The sequence below is a fragment of the Camellia sinensis genome, chromosome 5, assembly GCF_055761805.1.
Source record: "Camellia sinensis isolate YWXY chromosome 5, ASM5576180v1, whole genome shotgun sequence".
Classification (NCBI taxonomy): Eukaryota; Viridiplantae; Streptophyta; class Magnoliopsida; order Ericales; family Theaceae; genus Camellia; species Camellia sinensis.
In genome coordinates, this window is record NC_138965.1 from 93,762,695 (window position 1) to 93,783,412 (window position 20,718).

A 20,718-nucleotide genomic window follows, 5' to 3' on the forward strand; every position below is an offset into this window, starting at 1 on the left:
TGGAGAGAGCCAAAACCGCTCTGACTTCACCCGGATTTTGTGTGCTTCTTTCTTGTCCGCTGGAAGAGTCCGGTCTCTGAGGAACGAGATCAAGGGGTCCATCCATGAAGGACCTAGCTGGCGCAGAGTACATCCGTCTGTCCGGCGTTTTCAATGCTTGGCCGCGGAAGAAAGTCAATCAACAGGGGGTTTGGAGATGTGCTATCTACCATGGAAGCGAGGCCGGCGAGTTCATCAGCCCGGCTGTTTTTTTCCCGGCCAATCTGCTGGACTCTGATTGCCTCAAACTGCTTGATATGGTCCCTGACCAGAGCTTGGTACTTCGCCATCCTGTCGTCCTTCGCTTCATAAATCCCTGAAACTTGGTTAACCACAAGCTGGGAATCACTATATACCAGAAGCTCGGCAGCCTTCATTTGGATTGCGCTCTTGAGCCCAGCAAGAAGCGCCTCGTACTCAGCCTCGTTGTTAGACGCCGGGAAGCCGAGTGTGATAGAATGCTCAATGGTTAGGCCGTCCGGGGATATAAGAACGATACCAAGGCCGGCACCATGACGGTTGGACGCTCCATCAACAAAAAGCTTCCACATGTCCCCCACGAAAAGCTTCCAGCAGTCAGATGGGTCCTGAGAGTTGCGAAGGGCAATGGGATCACAACTGCTCGGCTGTGCGGTGTCAAGTTTGGTGTTGACCGGTTCAAAGTCAGTGCCCCTTGGTGATTCGACACCGGACTCAGCAAGTTGGTCCGTAATGCCCAAGTCCGTAGGCGAAACACCAGGTTGCGGTGTGAAGCCGGCCGCAGGTTCTGAGCTGCCTGGAACCATTCCTTCCCCCCTTGAGGATTCGGCACCGGACTCAGCAAGTTGGTTCAGAATGCCCAAGTCCGTAGGCGAATCATCAAGTTCTGAGCTGTGTGGAACCATTCCTTCCCCCCTTGGTGATGCGGTACCGGACAGAGTGGATGGGTTGGTGATACACAACTCCGTCATCGCAGCACCGGGAGGTATTACCGTGCAAACTGAGGGAATTTCGATGGTGCGCGCTAACCCCGCGGCGCGACCTTCGGCAGCTAGTAGTTCCTCGGTTGGCATTGTGGGCGTCTCATCATCTGCCCCGGCAATGTCGACCGGGCATACCGGATGAGTGCCAGGTGAGAACTCGGCAACAAAATCGGCCAAGGTTTGGGCTTTGATTGCGGTGCGCGGTTGGAACTTCACATCGAACTGTCCCAACTCGACCGCCCATTTTAATATTCGGCTGGAAAAGTCTGCGCGCTCAAACAAGGCCTTGAGGGGGAACTCGGTCAATACGACGATGGTATGGGCGTGAAAATAATGTGCCAATTTCCTCGAAGCCATCATCAGTGCCAACGCAAGCTTTTCCAGCGGCAAGTACCTCGTCTCAGCCGGCAGAAGGGTCTTACTTACGTAAAAAATTGGGAGGTGCTTAATTCCTTCAGCCCGGACTAACACCGCACTTACTGCGTGCTGGGAGACGGCAAGGTAAAGGTAGAGTTCCTCACCGGGCTCTGGTGTAACCAACAGCGGCGGAGAAGACAAATAATCTTTGAGCTCGGCCAAAGCTCGGTCACACTCGTCATCCCATGAGAACTTTGACTTCAATGCTTGAAAGAAAGGGCGGCAGCGATCTGATGACCGGCTTATAAATCGATTAAGCGCGGCGGCCATCCCGGCCAGATGCTGCACGTCCTTAGCCGAGCTGGGTTGTTTCAATTCTTGCACGGCTCTGATCTGAGTAGGGTCTGCTTCGATGCCTCGGTTCGTGACTAAGAATCCCAAAAATTTCCCGGATCCCACGCCAAAGGCACACTTCGAGGCGTTCAAGCGCAGCTTGTGCTTCTTAAGAATGGCGAACATCTCGGCTAAGTCGGACAAATGGTGTACCTCATGTCGGCTTTTTACCACCATATCATCGATGTAAGCCTCCATTGTCCGGCCGAGCAAAGGAGCGAACATTTTGGTCACCATCCTCTGAAAGGTTGCCCCGGCGTTTTTCAAACCAAAGGGCATAACTCGATAGCAGAAGAGTCCCCTTGGAGTCGTAAAAGAGGTGATTTCTTGGTCAGGCCCATGCATGGCAATCTGGTGATAGCCGCGGTACGCATCCAAGAAACTGAGCCGATTGTGTCCAGCCGTCAAATCCACTAGCTGGTCAATGCGCGGCAAAGGAAAGCTGTCTTTTGGACAAGCTCGGTTGACTGTCTTGTAGTCGACACAAACTCGCCACTTTCCATTTTTCTTGGGCACCACTACCGTGTTGGAAATCCACCGAGGGTAGTGCACTTCCTGTATTGCTCGTGCCTCAAGCAAGTTCTTTACCTCCTCTGCTACTACCTCGGCGTGATGCAGCGCCGATCTCCTTGTTCGCTGGATGACTGGCTTTGCTCCAGGGAAGACATTGAGGTGATGGCAGATAAAGCTTGGGTCAAGACCAGGCATGTCATAGGGCGACCATGCAAAGACTTCGATGGTCGCCATTAAAAACTCAATCATCTCGGTTCTCTCCATGGCCGAGAGTCTTGAACCGAGCAAGAAGAATCTGTCCGGCTGCTCGGCATCAATCCGCACCTCAACCAATTCTTCAACTGCCTTGTCTTCTGCTTTGGTGCCAACATCATCCAAGACACTCTGGTCCTCCGGTCCCTCGATCATTTGAACGAATCCTTTGGCAGCCCGGCTCCCGTTGACCGCCACGAAGCACTGCTTGGACATGACCTGATCACCCCAAATCTCCTCGATTGCCCCCATAGCCGAGGGGAATCTCATCACCTGGTGGTAGGTCGATGCTACGGCTTGCATGGCGTGAAGCCATCCTCTTCCAAGGATAAGGTTGTATGTTGAAGGCACTTGTAGCACCCAAAACTCCACTTGCTTGACCACGGATCCCGCTTTGACCGGCAGGATAATCTTTCCCAATGGCCACTCCGGCTGCGAGTTAAATCCAACCAGTGGCGAAGTGGCCGGTGCCAAGTCTGTCTCACGAAGTTTGAGCTGTTTGAACGCATCATAATACATGATCTCGACCGAGCTTCCCTGATCGATCAAGATCCGTCTAACATCAAATTCTTTGACGCGTAGTGTTACGACAAGAGCATCGTTGTGCGGCGTCTGGATACGCTCTAAATCCCTTGAGGTGAAACTGATCACGTCTTTCTCCTCTGTCTTCCCCCTTTTGATGGCAGGCTGTACTGACAAAACCTCCCTCATATGCTCTGCCTTCTTAATCATGCCCCGGAGTTCGCAAACACGCTCCGGTTCCACGATTCCGTGGATGACATTAATTACTCCCTGTGGTGGTGCATCTCGGTCGTCCTGTCCCCTGGGATCGACCGGAGCCTGATTCGGTTTCACTCCGCCATCAATGTAAAGGTCCAGATGCCCGGCCGCAACCAGTTCTTCCAAGTGTTGTCGCAGAGGCAAACAATCCTCAGTCCGGTGGCCCCTCTCCCGGTGAAACGTACAACGATACCGCGGATTGTAGCCCTTTTGTCCATCGCCCAATTTAGCAGGAAACCGGACATACTCCTCGTCTCGGATTTCACTAAGTATGCGATAGATTGGAATCTTGAAGACCGTGGTTATGCCAGTCCTTGCCTTCATTCTTCTGTTTGCGTCCTCAACGTCATCTCGGGGATAATCATCCCGGTCATTCCGACGTCCTCTACCCCGGTTTTTTCGATTTGAACCTCGGTCTGATTCCTCTGCTCGGTCATTTGAGCAGTTGGACTCTTGCCCAACTGCGTGCACCTTGCCTGCTGTCTTCTTGTCTGTTCCGACCGGAGTGGCCTTCACGGTGGAAGCCGATGCATCATCCTCTACTCGGATGTGCTCATTGATGCGCTGCATGAGCTGGCCCATGGAGGTCGGTTGGTGCATGGTAAGCGAGTCCCGCAGTCTATGTCCGACCGGGAGACCGCGCTTATATTGCGTGATAGCAAGGTTGACCGGGCAGTCTAAGATCTCGTTGAAGGTTTCCCAATACCTTGAATTGTACGCCTTCAGTGTGTCGCACGGTTCCATCTTGACACTTAGCAAGTGATCGACTTCCTTTGGTGTTTTTGTGTTGGTTTTGAAGCGCGTAACAAACGCCTCGGCCAACTGATGCCACCTTTGTATGCTCCCTTCCGGCAACCTCTCGAACCACTTTAGGCCCAGCTCGCCTAAACTTGACGGGAAGATTAGGCACATAAGTCCGTCATTGCGCCGATGTCCGGCCATAACCTGTCGGAAGTGGCTCACATGCATGTACGGATCGGTTTTTCCGTCGTAAAGTGTGAACTTAGGCTGGTGGAAGCCTGCCGGAAGCGGCGTTGTTTCTATTTCCAGGGAAAAAGGAGTGGCACTCAGCCTTGCCAAGTCTGTATCTTCGAATATTGGCATTGCTGGGCGGGGTGGAGGCATTCCGACCTCCTCGCTGCCGTGAACCCCGTAGGAGAGCCGCTGGAAAGCAGGTATTCTCTGAGCTTCGCGCCGGCGAGCCCGCTCCCTTAACACTGCCCGTAGATCCTCTGACTGAGCAGAATAAGAGTACCTCGACGTCGTCGCCGGACGTGAGGGTTTGTAAGTGTTGTCTTGCGCGCTAGACTTTTCTGCACGCATGTCGGAATCACCAACCTGGTAACTCCTAGTGATGGAAATGGACTGAGTACGTCGCTGACTCTGATCGCCTGACCGGCGGGATGGGGTGCGCTCATTGTGGTCTCCCACCCCAGCTACACCTTTCCCTTTGACATGCCGCTTCAGATCCTCCATCTCCGCCGCCATCCGCCTGATGACAGCGTCTTGGTCCCTTAACTTGCTTTCCAATCGCCTGGCGTGTGAGTCTCTCCGCCGGTGACCGTCTGGACTCCGTGAATGCCCATGACTCCTTCCGCGCTTATCCCTCGCGTCACCTGACTGTCCTCCAGTGGGCGTCCCCAAGTCAGCCATTGGATGGACGGCAGGTGGTCCCTCTCTCCTTCGGGTATACTCCGGGGTGGCTCCATCGATGGCGGACAACGGGAACTCGTCGTTGTTCGCCATGGATGGCGATCAGATGAACCTGGAAGACAAGGTTTTGTCTGTCAAGATTCCCACAGACGGCGCCAATTGTACGGGGAGCAAATATTCCGGCGTGCCCGTATTCCTTTCTTCCGTGCTCCGTCGATATCCGATCACCTGCGAGCAAATAACGGTGAGCTACCCGGCGGTGTGTGGCCGGAAAAACCCTCCGACGGTCAAGTTAGCACACACCTTAGAGGGAATAGAGAGAAGGGAGAGAGTGTTTTAGTGTAAGGATTTTCTTACAGAGTGTTCGTCTCTTGCGTATGGGGGGCGCAGACATGCTTATATACCTTCTGAGCCCCATATCCACTCCCTGTCATCTCCTGACACGTGGCTCTGCTATCCCATCTGTCAGCATAAACCATGCCGTTCATCACCTGCTCTCAACTGCCTGTCAGCATAGCTGGAGCTCGGCAGCCGAGCTGCCCTACCTCGGTCATACCATGTTTCATACCTTAAGCGCCTAACCGGATAACCGAATGAAGGACCGGGCTAGGCGGCATCTCGGCAAAGCTTAGCCCGGGCTCCTCCTTTGGTCGGCCTTCTCGCCGGTCAGTCGACTACCTCGGCTGACCGCGCCTTTCCGAGCGTCGGCCTCTCGGTTTGTCTGGTCTCGACAATCCTCGGACCGAGCATCCTAGCCTGACCGGTCACTTCCTGGCCGAGCAGCTTCTGCACGGTCCGAGGCAGCACACAGACCAAACTCTGCCCGGCCCAACTTCTGGTAGCCCATCTCCGGGTGAACAGTCGATCATCTCGGCCCAATGCTCTGCTGGGCCCTCAACTTGTTCGGTCTATACCTCGGCCCAACACCGGAGCATAAATCACCCTCTCAATGAGGAAGAAGGAATATATTTCTGTTATATTCAAAACTTCTTATTTTACAAGACCAAATGACACTCCTTATATAGGAGATATTACAAACATCATTATAACCCATTATATGCCACTTACATATTATATATTACCACTATCTACCACTATCATATTATATACATGCCACTATCTACCACCAACACCACTATCATATTCTATACATGCCACTATCTACCACCAACACCACTATCATATTCTATACATGCCACTATCTTATTATATGCATTAACACAAATTTCCAGCACGTAACTACAAGTTTGAAGCATTGATCAAAAGAATTATCACGTTCAATGTATAGGCACGAACTATCTCAAGTAACACGAGTCGTTCGCTTTAAACTAGGGTAGCAAAACAACTCATCCCTCGTAGTATAACTCATCTCATACCTTGAATATAAAATAATAGAAAATCATTGCATGGAAAACATTTAACAATCACAGAAAGAAAAATACTTTTAGAAATAATGGAAAATATATTCAAAAACTTCTTGAATACCATATAACTTGCTCAAACCATTACATAATCAAAAATCAAAAAGAAAACCTTATTTACTTGGCTAGAGTTTCATCAAAACCTAGAAATAGAAGCCTAGCCACTCATGGAGGAATGGGAAGAGGTAGAAGAAGAAACCCCCATGAAAGATGTTCTTCAAGCTTGAGAACCCTCCTTTCCAAACCCTAGCCCCTCCTCTCTTTTGAAATATTTCAGAACCCTACTCCAGCCTTTTTTCTGTCGTTTTATACTTGCAGCTCTTTCAAACAATTCCAAATAACGGGCACGTTTTTCGAGGTACGGCTGCACATGGGACTGCATGTGCGGCGAGGGTTCCACACATGCGATATTCTTGGGCACTTTTTGGCTGCGATGGATGGGCCGCACATATGGGAATGGTCCTCCGCACGTGCGGAAAGCATTTCCTATTAAAAATACCAATTTTTGCTCAATTTGTGCTCCTATTGCATCCAACTTGATTGGCATTAAACAGACAATATATAAAACTCGAACGCATGTATTAGGCAACCAGTAATATTTTACAAGTAATCATTGTACATAATTAATACGTATTTTTCCATTTTTGGGTGCCAATTGTCGTTTTCAACTACGTTTATGGCATTTTCGACTCTAACTCCTAACCTACGTATCCTATTTACGTACCGTCTATCCCTACAGGTCACATTTGGCACCGGGAAGCTTTCCATTACATAACAACAACGGTTAGGGGGGCTGTTTTGCATTTTCACCCCCTGAACGCCTTTTTTCAACCAAGTTTATGACATTTTAGACTCTAACTCCCAACCTACGTGTCTTATTAACGTACTGCATGTCCCTACAGGTCACATTTGGCACCGGGAAGCTTCCCGTTACATCACAACAGTGGTTGGGGGGCTGTTTTGCATTTTCACCCCCCGAACGCCTTTTTTCAACTAAGTTTACGACATTTTCGACTCTAACTCTCAACCTACGTGTCCTATTAACGTACCATCTATCCCTATAGGCCACATTTGGCACCGGAAAGCTTCCCGTTACATCACAACAGTGGTTGGGGGACTGTTTTGCATTTTCGCCCCCCGAATGCCTTTTTACGACTAAGTTTATGACATTTTCAACTCTAGCTCCCACCCTACGTGTCCTATTTATGTACCGTCTGTCCCTACAGATCACATTTTGCGCCAGGAAGCTTCCCGTTACATCACAACAGTGGTTGGGGGGCTGTTTTTCATTTTCGCCCCCGAACACATTTTCAACTAAGTTTAAGTCATTTTCAACTCTAACTCCCAACCTACGTGTCCTATTTACGTACCGTCTGTCCCTATAGGCCACATTTGGCACCGGGAAACTTCCCGTTACATCACAACAGTGGTTGGGGGGCTGCTCTGCATTTTCGCCCCCCGAACGCCTATGTTTGACTAATTTTATGACATTTTCGACTCTAACTCCCAATCTACGTGTCCTATTAACGTACTGTCTATCCCTACAAGTCACATTTGGCACCAGGAAGCTTCCCGTTACACCACAAAAGTGGTTGGGGGTCTGTTTTGCATTTTCTCCCCCCGAACGCCTTTCTGCAACTAAGTTTATGGCATTTTCGACTCTAAGTCCCAACCTACGTGTCCTATTTACGCACCGTCTATCCTATTCATTGTTAAAGCTAACATATTTTAATAAAATATATATGACATTAATAAAATTGTTCTTACCAAACAGTGAACGTCGAATGACCAGCTTAGACTCTCAAGAGCTGTGTCAGTTTGGCGACTATATTATTCAGATGCTCGACCTTTGTATTTGTCTCCTCCCGAGCTTTCTGTCCCTGCTCCCGCTCTTTCAATATCTCATTGTAACGTCTCTCGCGCTCCTCTCGCTCTTTCAACATCTCATTGTAATATCTCTCACGCTTCTCTTGCTCTTTCATCAACTCGTCACGATCTCTTTGTCGCTCCTCACGAAGTCCCTCTATCTCAGCTCTCATTGCTTCCATGTCCTTGTCACGTGCTCGTGATGCAGCTATGGTAGAGGGTTGCGGGCCGATCCCAAATCCAAGCAAGTACTTTTTCTTCTCTGCAAGCACTTGCCTTGAAAGCTCCTCCTGTGTCAATAGCGTCCCCGACTCAGTGGCAGCCACTTGTAGATTGACCATCTCTTGTTGTCATTGCAAATAAATAAGACAAAAAAGCTTAATAACATATATATTTTTGGGTACTAAGTAATATTGAATACAATTATTTCATTGTTACATACTTACATGCAGCTCACCGCATTTCGGATGGATCCAGTCATTCGTCTGCTTGGACGTGTGGCTATCCTCACAAAACTTAGGAAAATCCAAGTCTTCATTTTTAGCTACCTATTAAATTTAAATAAGAACCAAAAAATAATCACAACATATTATTCATAACCAAAACAAAAAAAAATAATGGATTTACTTTCAAATAAAATCAATCTCACCATAGCAGCTATTGTGATAGGAAATAAGCGAGATCCACTAGTATGATTGTATGGCAACTGACTCCTATTACTCTTACCAACTTCTAACCGTTTCTAAAAATAATAATTATATAAACAAATTTTTCTTAAATATTAAGGCATATCACATTTGGCATGAGGCTATGTACAATGTATTATTACTTTACCTGGTAAGATATGTTAGAATAGGAAATTATTAGAATAGGAAATATTAGAATATGAAATAATGGATTGTATTCTTATGACCAGTATCACCGACCCTCATCATGACCAGTAGGAGATCACTAATTCTCTGATTATGGACTGGTTGATCCATTCTATGGTTCCTGAGATTGGAGAGGACTACTTGTCTATGGACACTGCCTAGGATATTTGGGAGGCCGTAGCCACTACTTACTCTTAAGAAGGGAAACTTCTCACAGTCTTTCGAGTTACGTCGATCCATTGAAAGGTCGGTACAAGGTGAGCAAACTATCCTCCAGTATTTTACCTTCCTTAACAATGGATGGAAGCGGCTTGATCACCTTTAGGATTTGTTAGAATTTACCATAACCCACTCCACCTACCACCTCCACTAACACTCACTCCACCTACCACCTCCACTACCCCTTCACCTACTACCTTCTTCTCTTCTATATATGAATCATTGTAAACAGAATAAACACAACAATCAATCAATCAATAATATACATCAAATTTTACATGGTATCAGAGCGAGGTTAAGAATTTAGTATTTTTCGCTTCACCGGCGGGCGGCAATCTTGCCTTGGCCGCCCGCCGGACCTCAACCAATTTGAGACCTCCATCAACTGGCAAGACCTTGAAAATCTTGTATGTTTTGCATGAGCTTGTGTTTTCTCCTGTTCAGATTGGCAAGACTTTGGTGGAAAGAGGAGATTGATTCTTCATCTTCTTGAAATGGAAAATTGAGGACTGAGACTAGGCTGCACTGTTCTTTCTCTTCACATGATAACTCTTCCTTGGGGTCCACTGTTGAATCGCCGCCGACACTCTCCCCGGGTAAACATTTTTCATCCTCCGAACAATTACCGCCGCAGAGCGGTAAATCCTCCGCAGTAAAATCTTCATCACACCACCTTGATGAGACCGATGCCCAGCAGTCAACAAAATCTCCTAAGCAGATGCATTTTGTTTAATAAATGCTCTTCCAGGTTGACGGTTTGCCAAAGGTCCATGGCACCCAAGAAGCTTGGCATTGACACCATCTCAGTTCCTCCAGCTACGGCTCCGACGACACCAACTGTTTCTCTGGCCACCGCGCCAGCTGTTGCTCCTCCGGTGCCGGCTTCTTCTCCTCCGGCGTCATCTCTGCTGCCATCGCCATCCGAGGCTTCACCCGGCGCTCCCTCTCTCAATCTCTCTCTGTCTCCCTGATGGGGGAGAGAAGAAAGACCACAACCAGTGTGTGTTGAATACACACCGCGGGGTCTCTATCTGTGTTCCACCAGACACACCACAACAAAGCTTCCACTGTTCTTCTAAACTATAATAACACACCACCCCACTTTCCTTTTCTTTTTTTTATTTTATTTTTCGTAATCTTTCTCAAATCTTATCCCCACTCATCCACACCCCACTTTCCTTTTCTTTATTTTATTTTATTTTTCGTAATTAAAATAAAAAAAAATAAAAAATAAAAAACAGCCTGCCGACCTCACCAGGCCACATGGGAGCCTCCCCATATCTCTAGCAACTTTTTATTTCTTTTATCATAATAATCATAATTCTTATTATTTTCTCTTCACTCAAGGACACCCACTAGCCTCACCCACTACTTTGTCACTTTTTCAACTTATCTTTTGTTACCTTTTGCACTCTCCTGACCGATTCCCTCATCCCTCCGCCCTATGCCCATAACATAATAATAATTCTCAATTGCCCCACATGAAAAAAAAAAAAAAAAATTACAGATTTGCACAACACTTTGTTTTATTTATATTAGGGATCAACCCCGATCACAATTTTACACAAAAAAAAAAAAAAAGACAAAATAAAACAAAACAAAACAAAAAATTACAAACAAACACACCCACACCTACAGTGGGATTTTTCTTCTCTACTCTACTGCAGGTCTTTTCTTCTTGCCTCCGTCCTGGGCGGCCCTTGCCGGTGTTGCCTCCGTCTTTCCCACTCCACTGGGCATGATCACTACTCCCTGCTCCTCCCCTGCAGCATATGGCGGCCCTCCAAAACGGAACATCACGGTGGCCTTCCGCTTCAGCTCCTTGTTTTCTGCCCTTAGCACGTTTATCTCTGCTCGCGCATCCTTATACATGCGTTGGAGCAGAGCCAGCTGGGAGTTTAAATACTGCACCTCATTTGTCCTATTCTGCAGCCGGTTCGACAAATTTGTGACCGCCGTCATGCTTTCCACACATGCCTTCAGAGTATACTGATTGGCCTCCACATCCGACTGCACTGCCATTCTTTGCTCCACAGACCGCATCGGAAAGTTCAGCGGAGTAAACTCCGGGGCACTCGGTTGAGGTTCCAGTGCCACCGCTCCAGTTCTCTCTCTTGTTGACTCGTTGAGGTCGGGAAAGAGGGTAAGCAGTCCACGGGAAGACGAGGCCATTTTCTGGGCAACAAAGTGTTACAGACTATCTCTCTCAGCACAAGGAACTCTCTTTCTCAGCAACACGAAGGATTTTTCAGAGGTTTCTCTCAGTTTTTCTCTGCCTCAGCCTCAGCATCAACCTTGGTTAAATAGCCAAGGCAGACCCGCGCTTCATGCGCCGCTCGGCGCTCGCCGACAACTTGGCACGCCTTTTGATGGCACACCTTTTGATGGCACGCCTTTTGATGAATTGGGCACGCCTTTTGATGGCACGCCTTTTGACAAAATTGGGCACACCTTTTGAGGGTGCAACTTTTTCATCGGTCCGACATGACCCTCTAAACTGTCCCGACATTTGATTCCGGTTAGCATCTTCAACGGTCCGACATGACCCCATAAACTGTCCCGACATTGATTCCGGTTAGCATCTCCAACGGTCCGACAAGACCCCATAAACTGTCCCGACATTGATTCCGGTTCGCATACAGTGTCCTCTACAACGTTATGACACCACCATACAGTGTCCTCTACAACGTTATGACACCACCATACCGTGTCCTCTACAACGTTATGACACCACCATCCAGTGTCCTCTACCACGTTATGACACCACCTTTCAGTGCTTTCACCAACGGTCTGACACGACCATCCAGTGTCTCCTATATTTTTTTTTTATTTTTATGTATTTTCTTGTTTTGTTCCTCTCTTCAAACTCAAGTTGGTTAGTTTCTATCCTCCTTGAGTTTGCGGGGGGCTGTTAGAATTTACCATAACCCACTCCACCTACCACCTCCACTAACACTCACTCCACCTACCACCTCCACTACCCCTTCACCTACTACCTTCTTCTCTTCTATATATGAATCATTGTAAACAAAATAAACACAACAATCAATCAATCAATAATATACATCAAATTTTACAGGATTACAAGCCTGTTCAGTCCCACTGATTCTGCTGGTTATCGGAAGTTTGTGGCACAAGAACGGGTCTTCAAGTTCTTGGAACGCCTAAATGTGGAGTATGATCCGGTTCAGAGCTGAGTACTTGGCATGGATGTTCTTCCTTCCCTTCAGGAAGCCTTTGCTTTTGTGCAGAATAAGGAGAGTCGCCGCTCTACAATGCTTCCTTCTATTATTGATGGTACTATTTCGTCTGTGTCTGATTTGTGACTACTGCCGTAGATCTCAACACACACGAGAGACGTGTTGGAAGTTACATGGGACCCCCTCTGGTGGCCGAGGAGACCATCCTGGTACTCGAGGGTGTAGGTCTGGCTAGTCTCGAGGCCGCAAGGCCAATGCTCGGGCACATCTGTCAAATACTGTTGAGCCACCATCTGCATCTCCGGTTGTTTCCCCTGCTGCTGATGTCTCGGGGTTATCTGCCTCGGATTTTGAGATTGCTCTTGCTAGACCATTGAGCCTCCACTTCTGCTACAGGTGCCCCTTCTTCTTCCTTTGCCAATAACTTGGCTGCCTCCCCACGTGCATTGCTATCTCATACATCTATACCATGGATTATTGATTCTGGTGCTTCCGACCATATGTCTGGCTCCTCTAATTTATTCTCCGAGTATAACCCCTGCTCAGGTCATGAAAAAGTGCCTATTATTGATGGTACTATTTCGTCTGTGTCTGATTTTTAATGTGAGTCATGTCAACTTGGTAAACAACACCGACCTTCTTTTGCTCCCGTTTTGTGTCTTTGAAAGGTCAAAAATGGTTTGTTACTTTCATCGATGATTGTTCCCGGGCCACTTGGGTCTATCTGATGAAAGATAAGAGTGAGGTGTTTTCTGCGTTTCAAAACTTCTATAAAATGGTTTGTACTCAGTTTGGGGCGGTTGTCCAAATTCTACGTTCTGATAATGGGGAGGAATAAATTGACTCTGGTCTTACCGATTACTTCGCCACTCATGGCATTATACACCAGACTTCATGCACTAATACCCCTCAACAAAATAATGTTGCTAAACGAAAAAATCACCATCTCCTCGATATGGCCCATTGTCTATCCTTTGAGATACGGGTTCCTCGTTTCTATTAGGGGGAAGCAGTTCTCACTGCCGCTTATTTGATTAATTGTCTTCCTACCCAAGTCCTTCACAAAAAGACTCATTTTCAAGTTTTGTTCGGCTCTACCTCTTTCGGGTTCTCTATTTCTCCAAAGACCTTTTGCTGTGTTTGTTTTGTCCATAATCATTCCCCCACTCGTGGTAAATTAGATCCTAGGTCTCTTAAGTGTGTCTTCCTGGGTTATTTTGCCACCAAAAAGGGTTATAAGTGTTATCATCCTCCCACTCGCAAATGGTTTGTCTCAATGGATGTAACTTTCTTTGAATCTCAGCCTTACTTTCCGTCCTCCCCGGTCTCACAGTCCTCCCTTCAGGGGGCGCCTTGGTGTAAAGAGATTCCTATTCCCCTCCCGCCAGTGGTTGCCCAGATAGAGGATAATCAGCCCACAGTTGTTGAGGAAAAGAACGCAGGCAAAGTTTATATCAAGAACAAGGACAAACAGCAAGTCACCTGGATGCAAGAGGCTACTTTTCCTCCTCTACTGTCAACTTCTTCTCCGAATGAGTGTCCAGAGCCACCCCACTCTCATGAGGGTCCAGGTAATTCTGATTCATGTGTTCATATTCCTGATTGTTCATATCTTGATGTTCCCATTGCTAATAGGAAGGGAGTTCATGTACTCAGCATTCTATTAATAATCATGTCTCTTATTCTCTATGAAGCATGGGTACTTCGAAAAACATGCCATACCCGTACCGGGTACTTACCGGCATACCGTACCTCGTATGGTACTTCTACATACGTACCGAGTACACAAAACACATATCCAAGTTTTTCCTTCTTAATTTTTGACGTACCTAGACGTACCTAGTATATATCCAAGCCGTACCATACCTCAGTTGAAACAATATTTTCCTTCTACTGCAGAGATAAAACTCATTTCACTAGATTTCTTTTTTAGTTTTTGTTTTATACTTAGCATGATTTTAAAATTAAATTATGGTTTGCAACTTATTTAATATATTGACATTTAATTTTGATTTATACTTTTTCTTTTGGCATTAAATGTTAATTATAGGTTGGACCTTAACAAAATAAACCATTTAATTAATTTTTGCATTACTCTAAATTAAAAATTAATATTTTTTTACAAGCGTACCAAGTTGTACCCGTACCCTATTTTTTTTGAATTTTACCGGATCGATGTACCCGTATCGTACCAGTACCCGTACTCGTACCCGTATCTGTGCTTCATAGCTTATTCTAATCTGTCTTCCTCATATAAAGTCTTTCTGTTTAAAGTGTCTTCTGTGAGTCTACGTACCAATTTTCAGGATGCTCTCTTTATTACTGAATGGAAACATGCCATGATGGAAGAAATGAGAGCTCTCAGCAAGAATAACACTTGGGAGTTAGTGGAGTTACCTAGAGGAAAAAATCCAATTGGGTGTAAGTGGGTGTACACTGTAAAACACAAAGCCGATGGTTCCATAGAACAATATAAAGCAAGACTAGTTGCTAAGGGCTTCACTCAGACTTATGGGGTAGATTACTAGGAGACATTTGCACCAGTGGCTAAGATGGACTCTATGAGAATACTACAGTGTGTTTGGTTTGAGTTTTTTGAATTAAGTTTTTTGAAAATTGAGTTTTTTGGTTTTCGTGTTTTTTTGTTTTTAGTGAATATTTTTAAAATTTTAAACATTTTTTTTACTTTTTTAGATGCACCTTACTTAGATGTATCTAAAAAGTAAAAAATTTGTGAAAAAATATTTTTAAAAATTAATAAATACATAAAAATACAAAAAAAGTACTTCTCGTATTTTTTTTGTATTTTTGATATTTAGTGAATTTTTAAAAGATTTTTTTCAAATTTTTTTTACTTTTTAGGTATATTTATGTTAGGTATGTCTAAAAATTAAAAAAAATTGCTCAAGATATTAAAAAAATTTAGTAAAAACAAAAAAACACGAAAAATAAGAAAGTAGAATTTTCTGAAAAGTGTTTTTGAAAAATGATAACCAAGCATAATGACTCTCTCTTGCAGCAAATTTGGATTGGCCACATCAGCAGTTTGATGTAAAGAATGCCTTCCTTCATGGAGACCTAGCAAAAGAGGTCTATATGGATATTCCCCCTGGTTTTACAGATGCGAAGTCCAACGGTAAAGTATGCAGGCTTCGGAAGTCACTTTATGGGCTAAAGCAATCTCCTCGGGCTTGGTTTGAAAGGTTTGCTCAAGCTATGCTGAGATATGAGTTCAAGCAAAGTCAAACTGATCACATCTTATTCATGAAACACTCCTCACATGGTAAAACCACAGCTCTTATCATTTATGTTTATGACATAGTTTTGACAGGAATGACATTAAGGAGATCCCTCGGTTGAAGAACTACTTAGTCAAAGAGTTTGAAATCAAATACTTCAGTACTTTGAAGTATTTCTTGGGCATTGAGGTAACTAGGTCCAAGGATGGTATCTTCATAAGTCAGAGAAAGTATGTACTTAACTTGCTAAAGGAAACTGGGATGCTTGGAAGTAGACCATATGATACACCTCTAGAACCGGGCCAGAAACTAAGTGAGGATCAAGAGGGAGAGCCAGTGGACAGGGGGATATATTAGAGACTAGTGAGTAAGCTCATTTACTTATCCCACTCACGTCCAAATATTGCCATTGCAGTGAGCGTGGTTAGCCAATTTATGTATGCTCCTAGAATTTCCCACTTAGAGGCAATTATGAAAATCTTGAGATACCTGAAGTCTTCCCCTGGAAAGGGTCTCTACTTCTCAAAACATGGTCATCTCAGTGTGGAAGCATTTACTGATGCAGATTGGGCAAGATCAGTCACTAACAGACGATCCACTTCTGGATACCGCACATTTGTTGGTGGCAACCTAGTCACATGGCAAAGTAAGAAACAAAATGTGGTTGCTCGATCTAGTACTAAGGCAGAATTTAGGGCTGTGGCTCAGGGGGTATGTGAGTTACTATGGATTAAACTATTGTTGGGAGACTTGGGAATTCAACAGACTGACTCCATGCAACTATACTATGACAACAATGCCGCAATCAACATAACTCATAATCCAGTTCAGCATGATAGAACTAAGCATGTGGAGATTGATAGGCACTTTACCAAGGAAAAACTCACTTGTGGCACCATACGTATTCCATTTGTGAAGACTGGAGACCAACTAGCTGATGTTCTCACCAAGGGACTAGGGAGCAAATCCTTTCATGGCATTCTCAACAAGCTGGGCATGCGAGATATTTTCGCACCCGCTTGAGGGGGAGTGTTAGAATAGGAAATTATGGATTGTATTCTTATTCTTTTTTAGTTACCTGTGATTACTCAATTATCAATATAAAAGGGAATTAAGTCTAACTCATTCCCTAATTCCTTCTCTTCCCTAAACCTACAAGATGCATCTTGCCATGCCACGTCGATCAAATGCTTTCAATCATCTAAACTCACCCCTTGGTGCGGATAAGCGTAGAGGTCATCAACACCCTTTTCCTCTAATAGTTCGAATTCTTGCTTCAAGGTGTATCTCCAATCTTTGTACAATACAAATGCCTTCGTATTCACAATCCGCTGACCTTGTGAGTCATTGTGAAAATCGTCCCCAATATCAAACTTGTCCGACAAGTATAACAAGTTAAAATTACAATCATTAAAGATAAGTGCTTCTTAAAAGTATACATAATACAAATACAGATTATGGACAAGTATTATCAATTACAAGAACAGCTTGGATGACGATAGCTTTGGTAGTCTCATCCATATTCAGCCATGACTTAACATCCTTGAGAGGGCACAAGCTCCTAATCTGAAGCCCTAACTCATTAGTTGCTGGAGTGGCATACTTTCCGGTCATTGCATTCAGAGCACAATCAATGTGAACATATAATTTTTCCCCTTTTTAGGCTCTAATTTTTTTATTTTTTTATTTTTTTATTCCTTTTCCAAGTGTAGGTCCTCGTACACGTGTGGACCTAGAAGTCTCTGCTAACAAAATAATAGTAAGCAAATTGTAAATAATGGCAAATGATAATTGACAAATTTGAAGTACAATGATCTTACCTATGCCACCAGTCTGCGTTTCCAATGGTGGTTGCGTCTCATCAGAATCCTCGAATGGTAAGCTAGTGGCATCAGGAGATGGTGCAACTGTTGATCCTAAGGGGATAGCAACCGGCAAGTCTGTTACTGTGGTCGTGAGTGTCATTTTTCGAATCTGCCTAATCTTCAAGCCAAGAACCATGATGCAAATTGCAATAACACAACTAACACTATTTCATTTCATATATGATAAGGCGTTAAATTATAAAAAGTGATATAACAAGCTATGACATGATTTTTAAATTAGTTGTTGCATAAATGTAACAAGCTTAATTACATTATAAAGCATGATATACATGAAATAAATTATAAAAAGAGATAACAAGCTATGACATGATAAGCTGAATTAATAAGACAAGTATTTTGGTTCATTATCATATCCAAATCTTAAAAGTAAATACATCAAGATTTTACATCAACATCTGTATCAAAATCACTTTATAGGTCATTCTTCTTCTGTGTCGTCACCCTCCCCCATTAATCCATCTTCATTATCACAGATGAAGGCATCATCTATAACACCTTCAGCTTCTACACCTCTAACAGATTGCAAAACTTTCATTGGAATAATTTCATATTCAATATCATCTCGATGCAAAACCATCAATAGCCTCAGCTAGTACGACCTCAGTGGTTTCTTCTTGTTAGAACACATCATCAAGTTCTATATCATCCATCTTCGGCACATCCCAAATTCCTCAATGTTGAAACTTTTCTACGACTCTCCAATTGGTACCTAATTTGGTATCATGAGCATAAAATACTTGTTGAACTTGACTTGGTAATACAAACGAGTCATCTTTGTACCATTGACTTCTTACATCAACCGTTGTCAAATGTGGTTCGAGACACATCTTTCTACTACTATCGGTGTTAAACCATTCACATTGGAACAATACAATCCGATGTCTAAACAAATAGTTCATTTCCCACACATTGGACAAATAGCCATAGAAGTTTATCAATTGGCCTTCATGCTCCCTTTCCATGACTAATCCACTAGTTTGACTTTTACGACGGTTGTCACGGTCGATAGTATGAAATCAAACACCATTACAAATACATCCAGAATATGTGTTCACTAAGCCACTGGGACCATTGGCTAATGACCACATCTCATTAGTTGCTTCGGGGGACACTTAGCTCCACAATTCATTCATCTACACGAAGAACATGTGTCATGTTACAAGCATGCACAATATTAGCGTAATGTATGATTGATTGTAGAGGAGAATTCTAGCTTACACGATCTTTGAACCATTGAGGAAATTCTTTGTGTTGTCTCTTTGCGATGTCGAATGCAACGACTGTTTGTTGTAACAAGTTCTTGTGCTCCCTAGTTAAAAAAAAAAAAAAAAAAAAAGTGATTCAAAAGTATTTCAAAAAATCAACACTAACTGATTTATAACTATAAGATATAAATACGTATGAAGGATTCATACTCTACTTATTTTCCCACTTCTGTACTATTGTGTAGGACAAACCACAATGAGCCATCTCGCGTTCAGATACAAACACATCGGATGCCCTTGTCATTAGACCAAAGGGACGGACATTTTGAGTGAATACTGCCAACCCTGGGCCACGGTCACCCATGTCATAATTCCTTTATGGGCCGTTAAACAATGTTTCAACTCCATCCAATTACATTGAACAAAATGTTGTACACTCTTTGGAAATGTAAGCCTCGACAATAGAACCTTCAGGATAAGCTTTATTGGCCACAAACCCTTTTAGACATACAAGCAACCTAACGAGATCAAGACGATGACAATGTTTTACTCCAATCTTTATATTAGCACTAAAGCGTTAATTACAATTTTACATTACACAAGTACGAACAACATACCTCTCAATTAGGTACATCCATCGACATTGCACTGGCCCTCCAAGCATAGCCTCTCGAAGCAAGTGAATTGTCAAATGGACCATGACATCAAAAAAAGCCGGAGGGAAAATCTTCTCAAGCATGCAAAGTATGAGTATGATTTGTTTCTCCAATTTCTCCAAATCTGTGACCCTCAATGTCTTTGAACACAACTGTTTGAAGAAATTTCCCAACTCAAAAAGTGTGGTGCCAATTTCCTTAGTAAGGTAGCCACGCATCCCAATCGGAAGGAGTCATTGTAAAAGGACATGACATTCATGACTTTTGAGGCCGGAAAATTGACCTCCTTGAGCAATCAAGCAATTGGAGATATTTGCTGCACAGCCATCAGGGTACTTAATTGATTTCACAAAAATCACAAAAGCATTCTCTCTCTGTCAGGGACAATGTGTACAATGCGGGAGGCTTCTCGAAGGACCCATTGGAACGCCTCTTCAAGTGTAACTCTATACGTATTCTCATGTCCTCCAAATCTAAGTGTAAGAAATAATGTATAGAGAAAGAGAGAGAGAATAAATTGTATGTATTATTATTGATTGATATATTTATATCTATTACAATGATTCATGATTCCTATATATAGAAGAGGGTGAGTGTGTAGTAGGTAAGGAGTAGGTGAAGTGGAGGTGGTAGTGGTGTAGTGGGTTAGGTTTAGTGGAGTAGGTTTAAGTGGGTGAAGTAGGTGGAGAGTAGGTGGATTTTAACAGCCCCCGCAAACTCAAGGGGGATAGGAACTAACCAACTTGAGTTTGGAGAGAGTAACAAAACAAGAAAATACATAAAAATAAAAGAGGATAAGAGACACTGTATGGTCGTGTCAGACCATTGGTGAAGACACTGGATGGTGGTGTCATAACGTTGTAGAGGACACTGTATGGGGGTGTCATAACCATGTAGAGGACACTGTATGGTGGTGTCATAACGGTGTAGAGGACACTGGATGGCGGTGTCAGACCGATGTAGAAGACAGTTTATGGGGTCATGTCGGACCGTTGTAGCAGACAATGTGGTGACAGTTGTTGTGACAGTTTACGGAGTCTTGCTGGACTCTTGTAGAAACTAACCGGATCAATGTCGGGACAGTTTACAGAGTCTTGTCGGACCCATGTAGAAACTAACCGGAATCAATGTCGGGACAGTTTACAGAGTCTTGTCGGACCCATGAAGGAGCTAACCGGAATCAATGTCGAGACAGTTTACAGAGT

The 20,718-nt window shown here is 44.3% G+C and overlaps 1 protein-coding gene across 36 annotated transcripts in view; it reads right to left on the reverse strand.

Moving 5' to 3' along the window:
- LOC114278627 (uncharacterized) overlaps positions 1–20,718 on the reverse strand; it is a 68,201-nt gene that overhangs the window by 36,643 nt on the left and 10,840 nt on the right. For 3 of the 36 annotated variants that reach the window (XR_014329804.1, XR_014329800.1, XR_014329801.1), the window contains exons 4-6: positions 17,587–17,749; positions 8,683–8,784; positions 8,138–8,579 (exon numbers count right to left, since the gene is read on the reverse strand). Coding sequence is in view for 7 of the 36 variants with exons in the window: in XM_082869241.1 (XP_082725367.1) it covers positions 8,164–8,579; positions 8,679–8,784; positions 17,246–17,380 (657 nt within the window). In the remaining 29 variants the exon portion in view is untranslated. Of the gene's footprint in view, positions 1–6,391; positions 6,857–8,137; positions 8,580–8,678; positions 8,785–17,245; positions 17,509–17,586; positions 17,750–17,860; positions 18,786–18,870; positions 18,962–20,718 lie in introns of those variants that run through there. The other 33 variants (XM_082869241.1, XM_082869242.1, XM_082869244.1 and 30 more) reach the window with 27 other exon arrangements.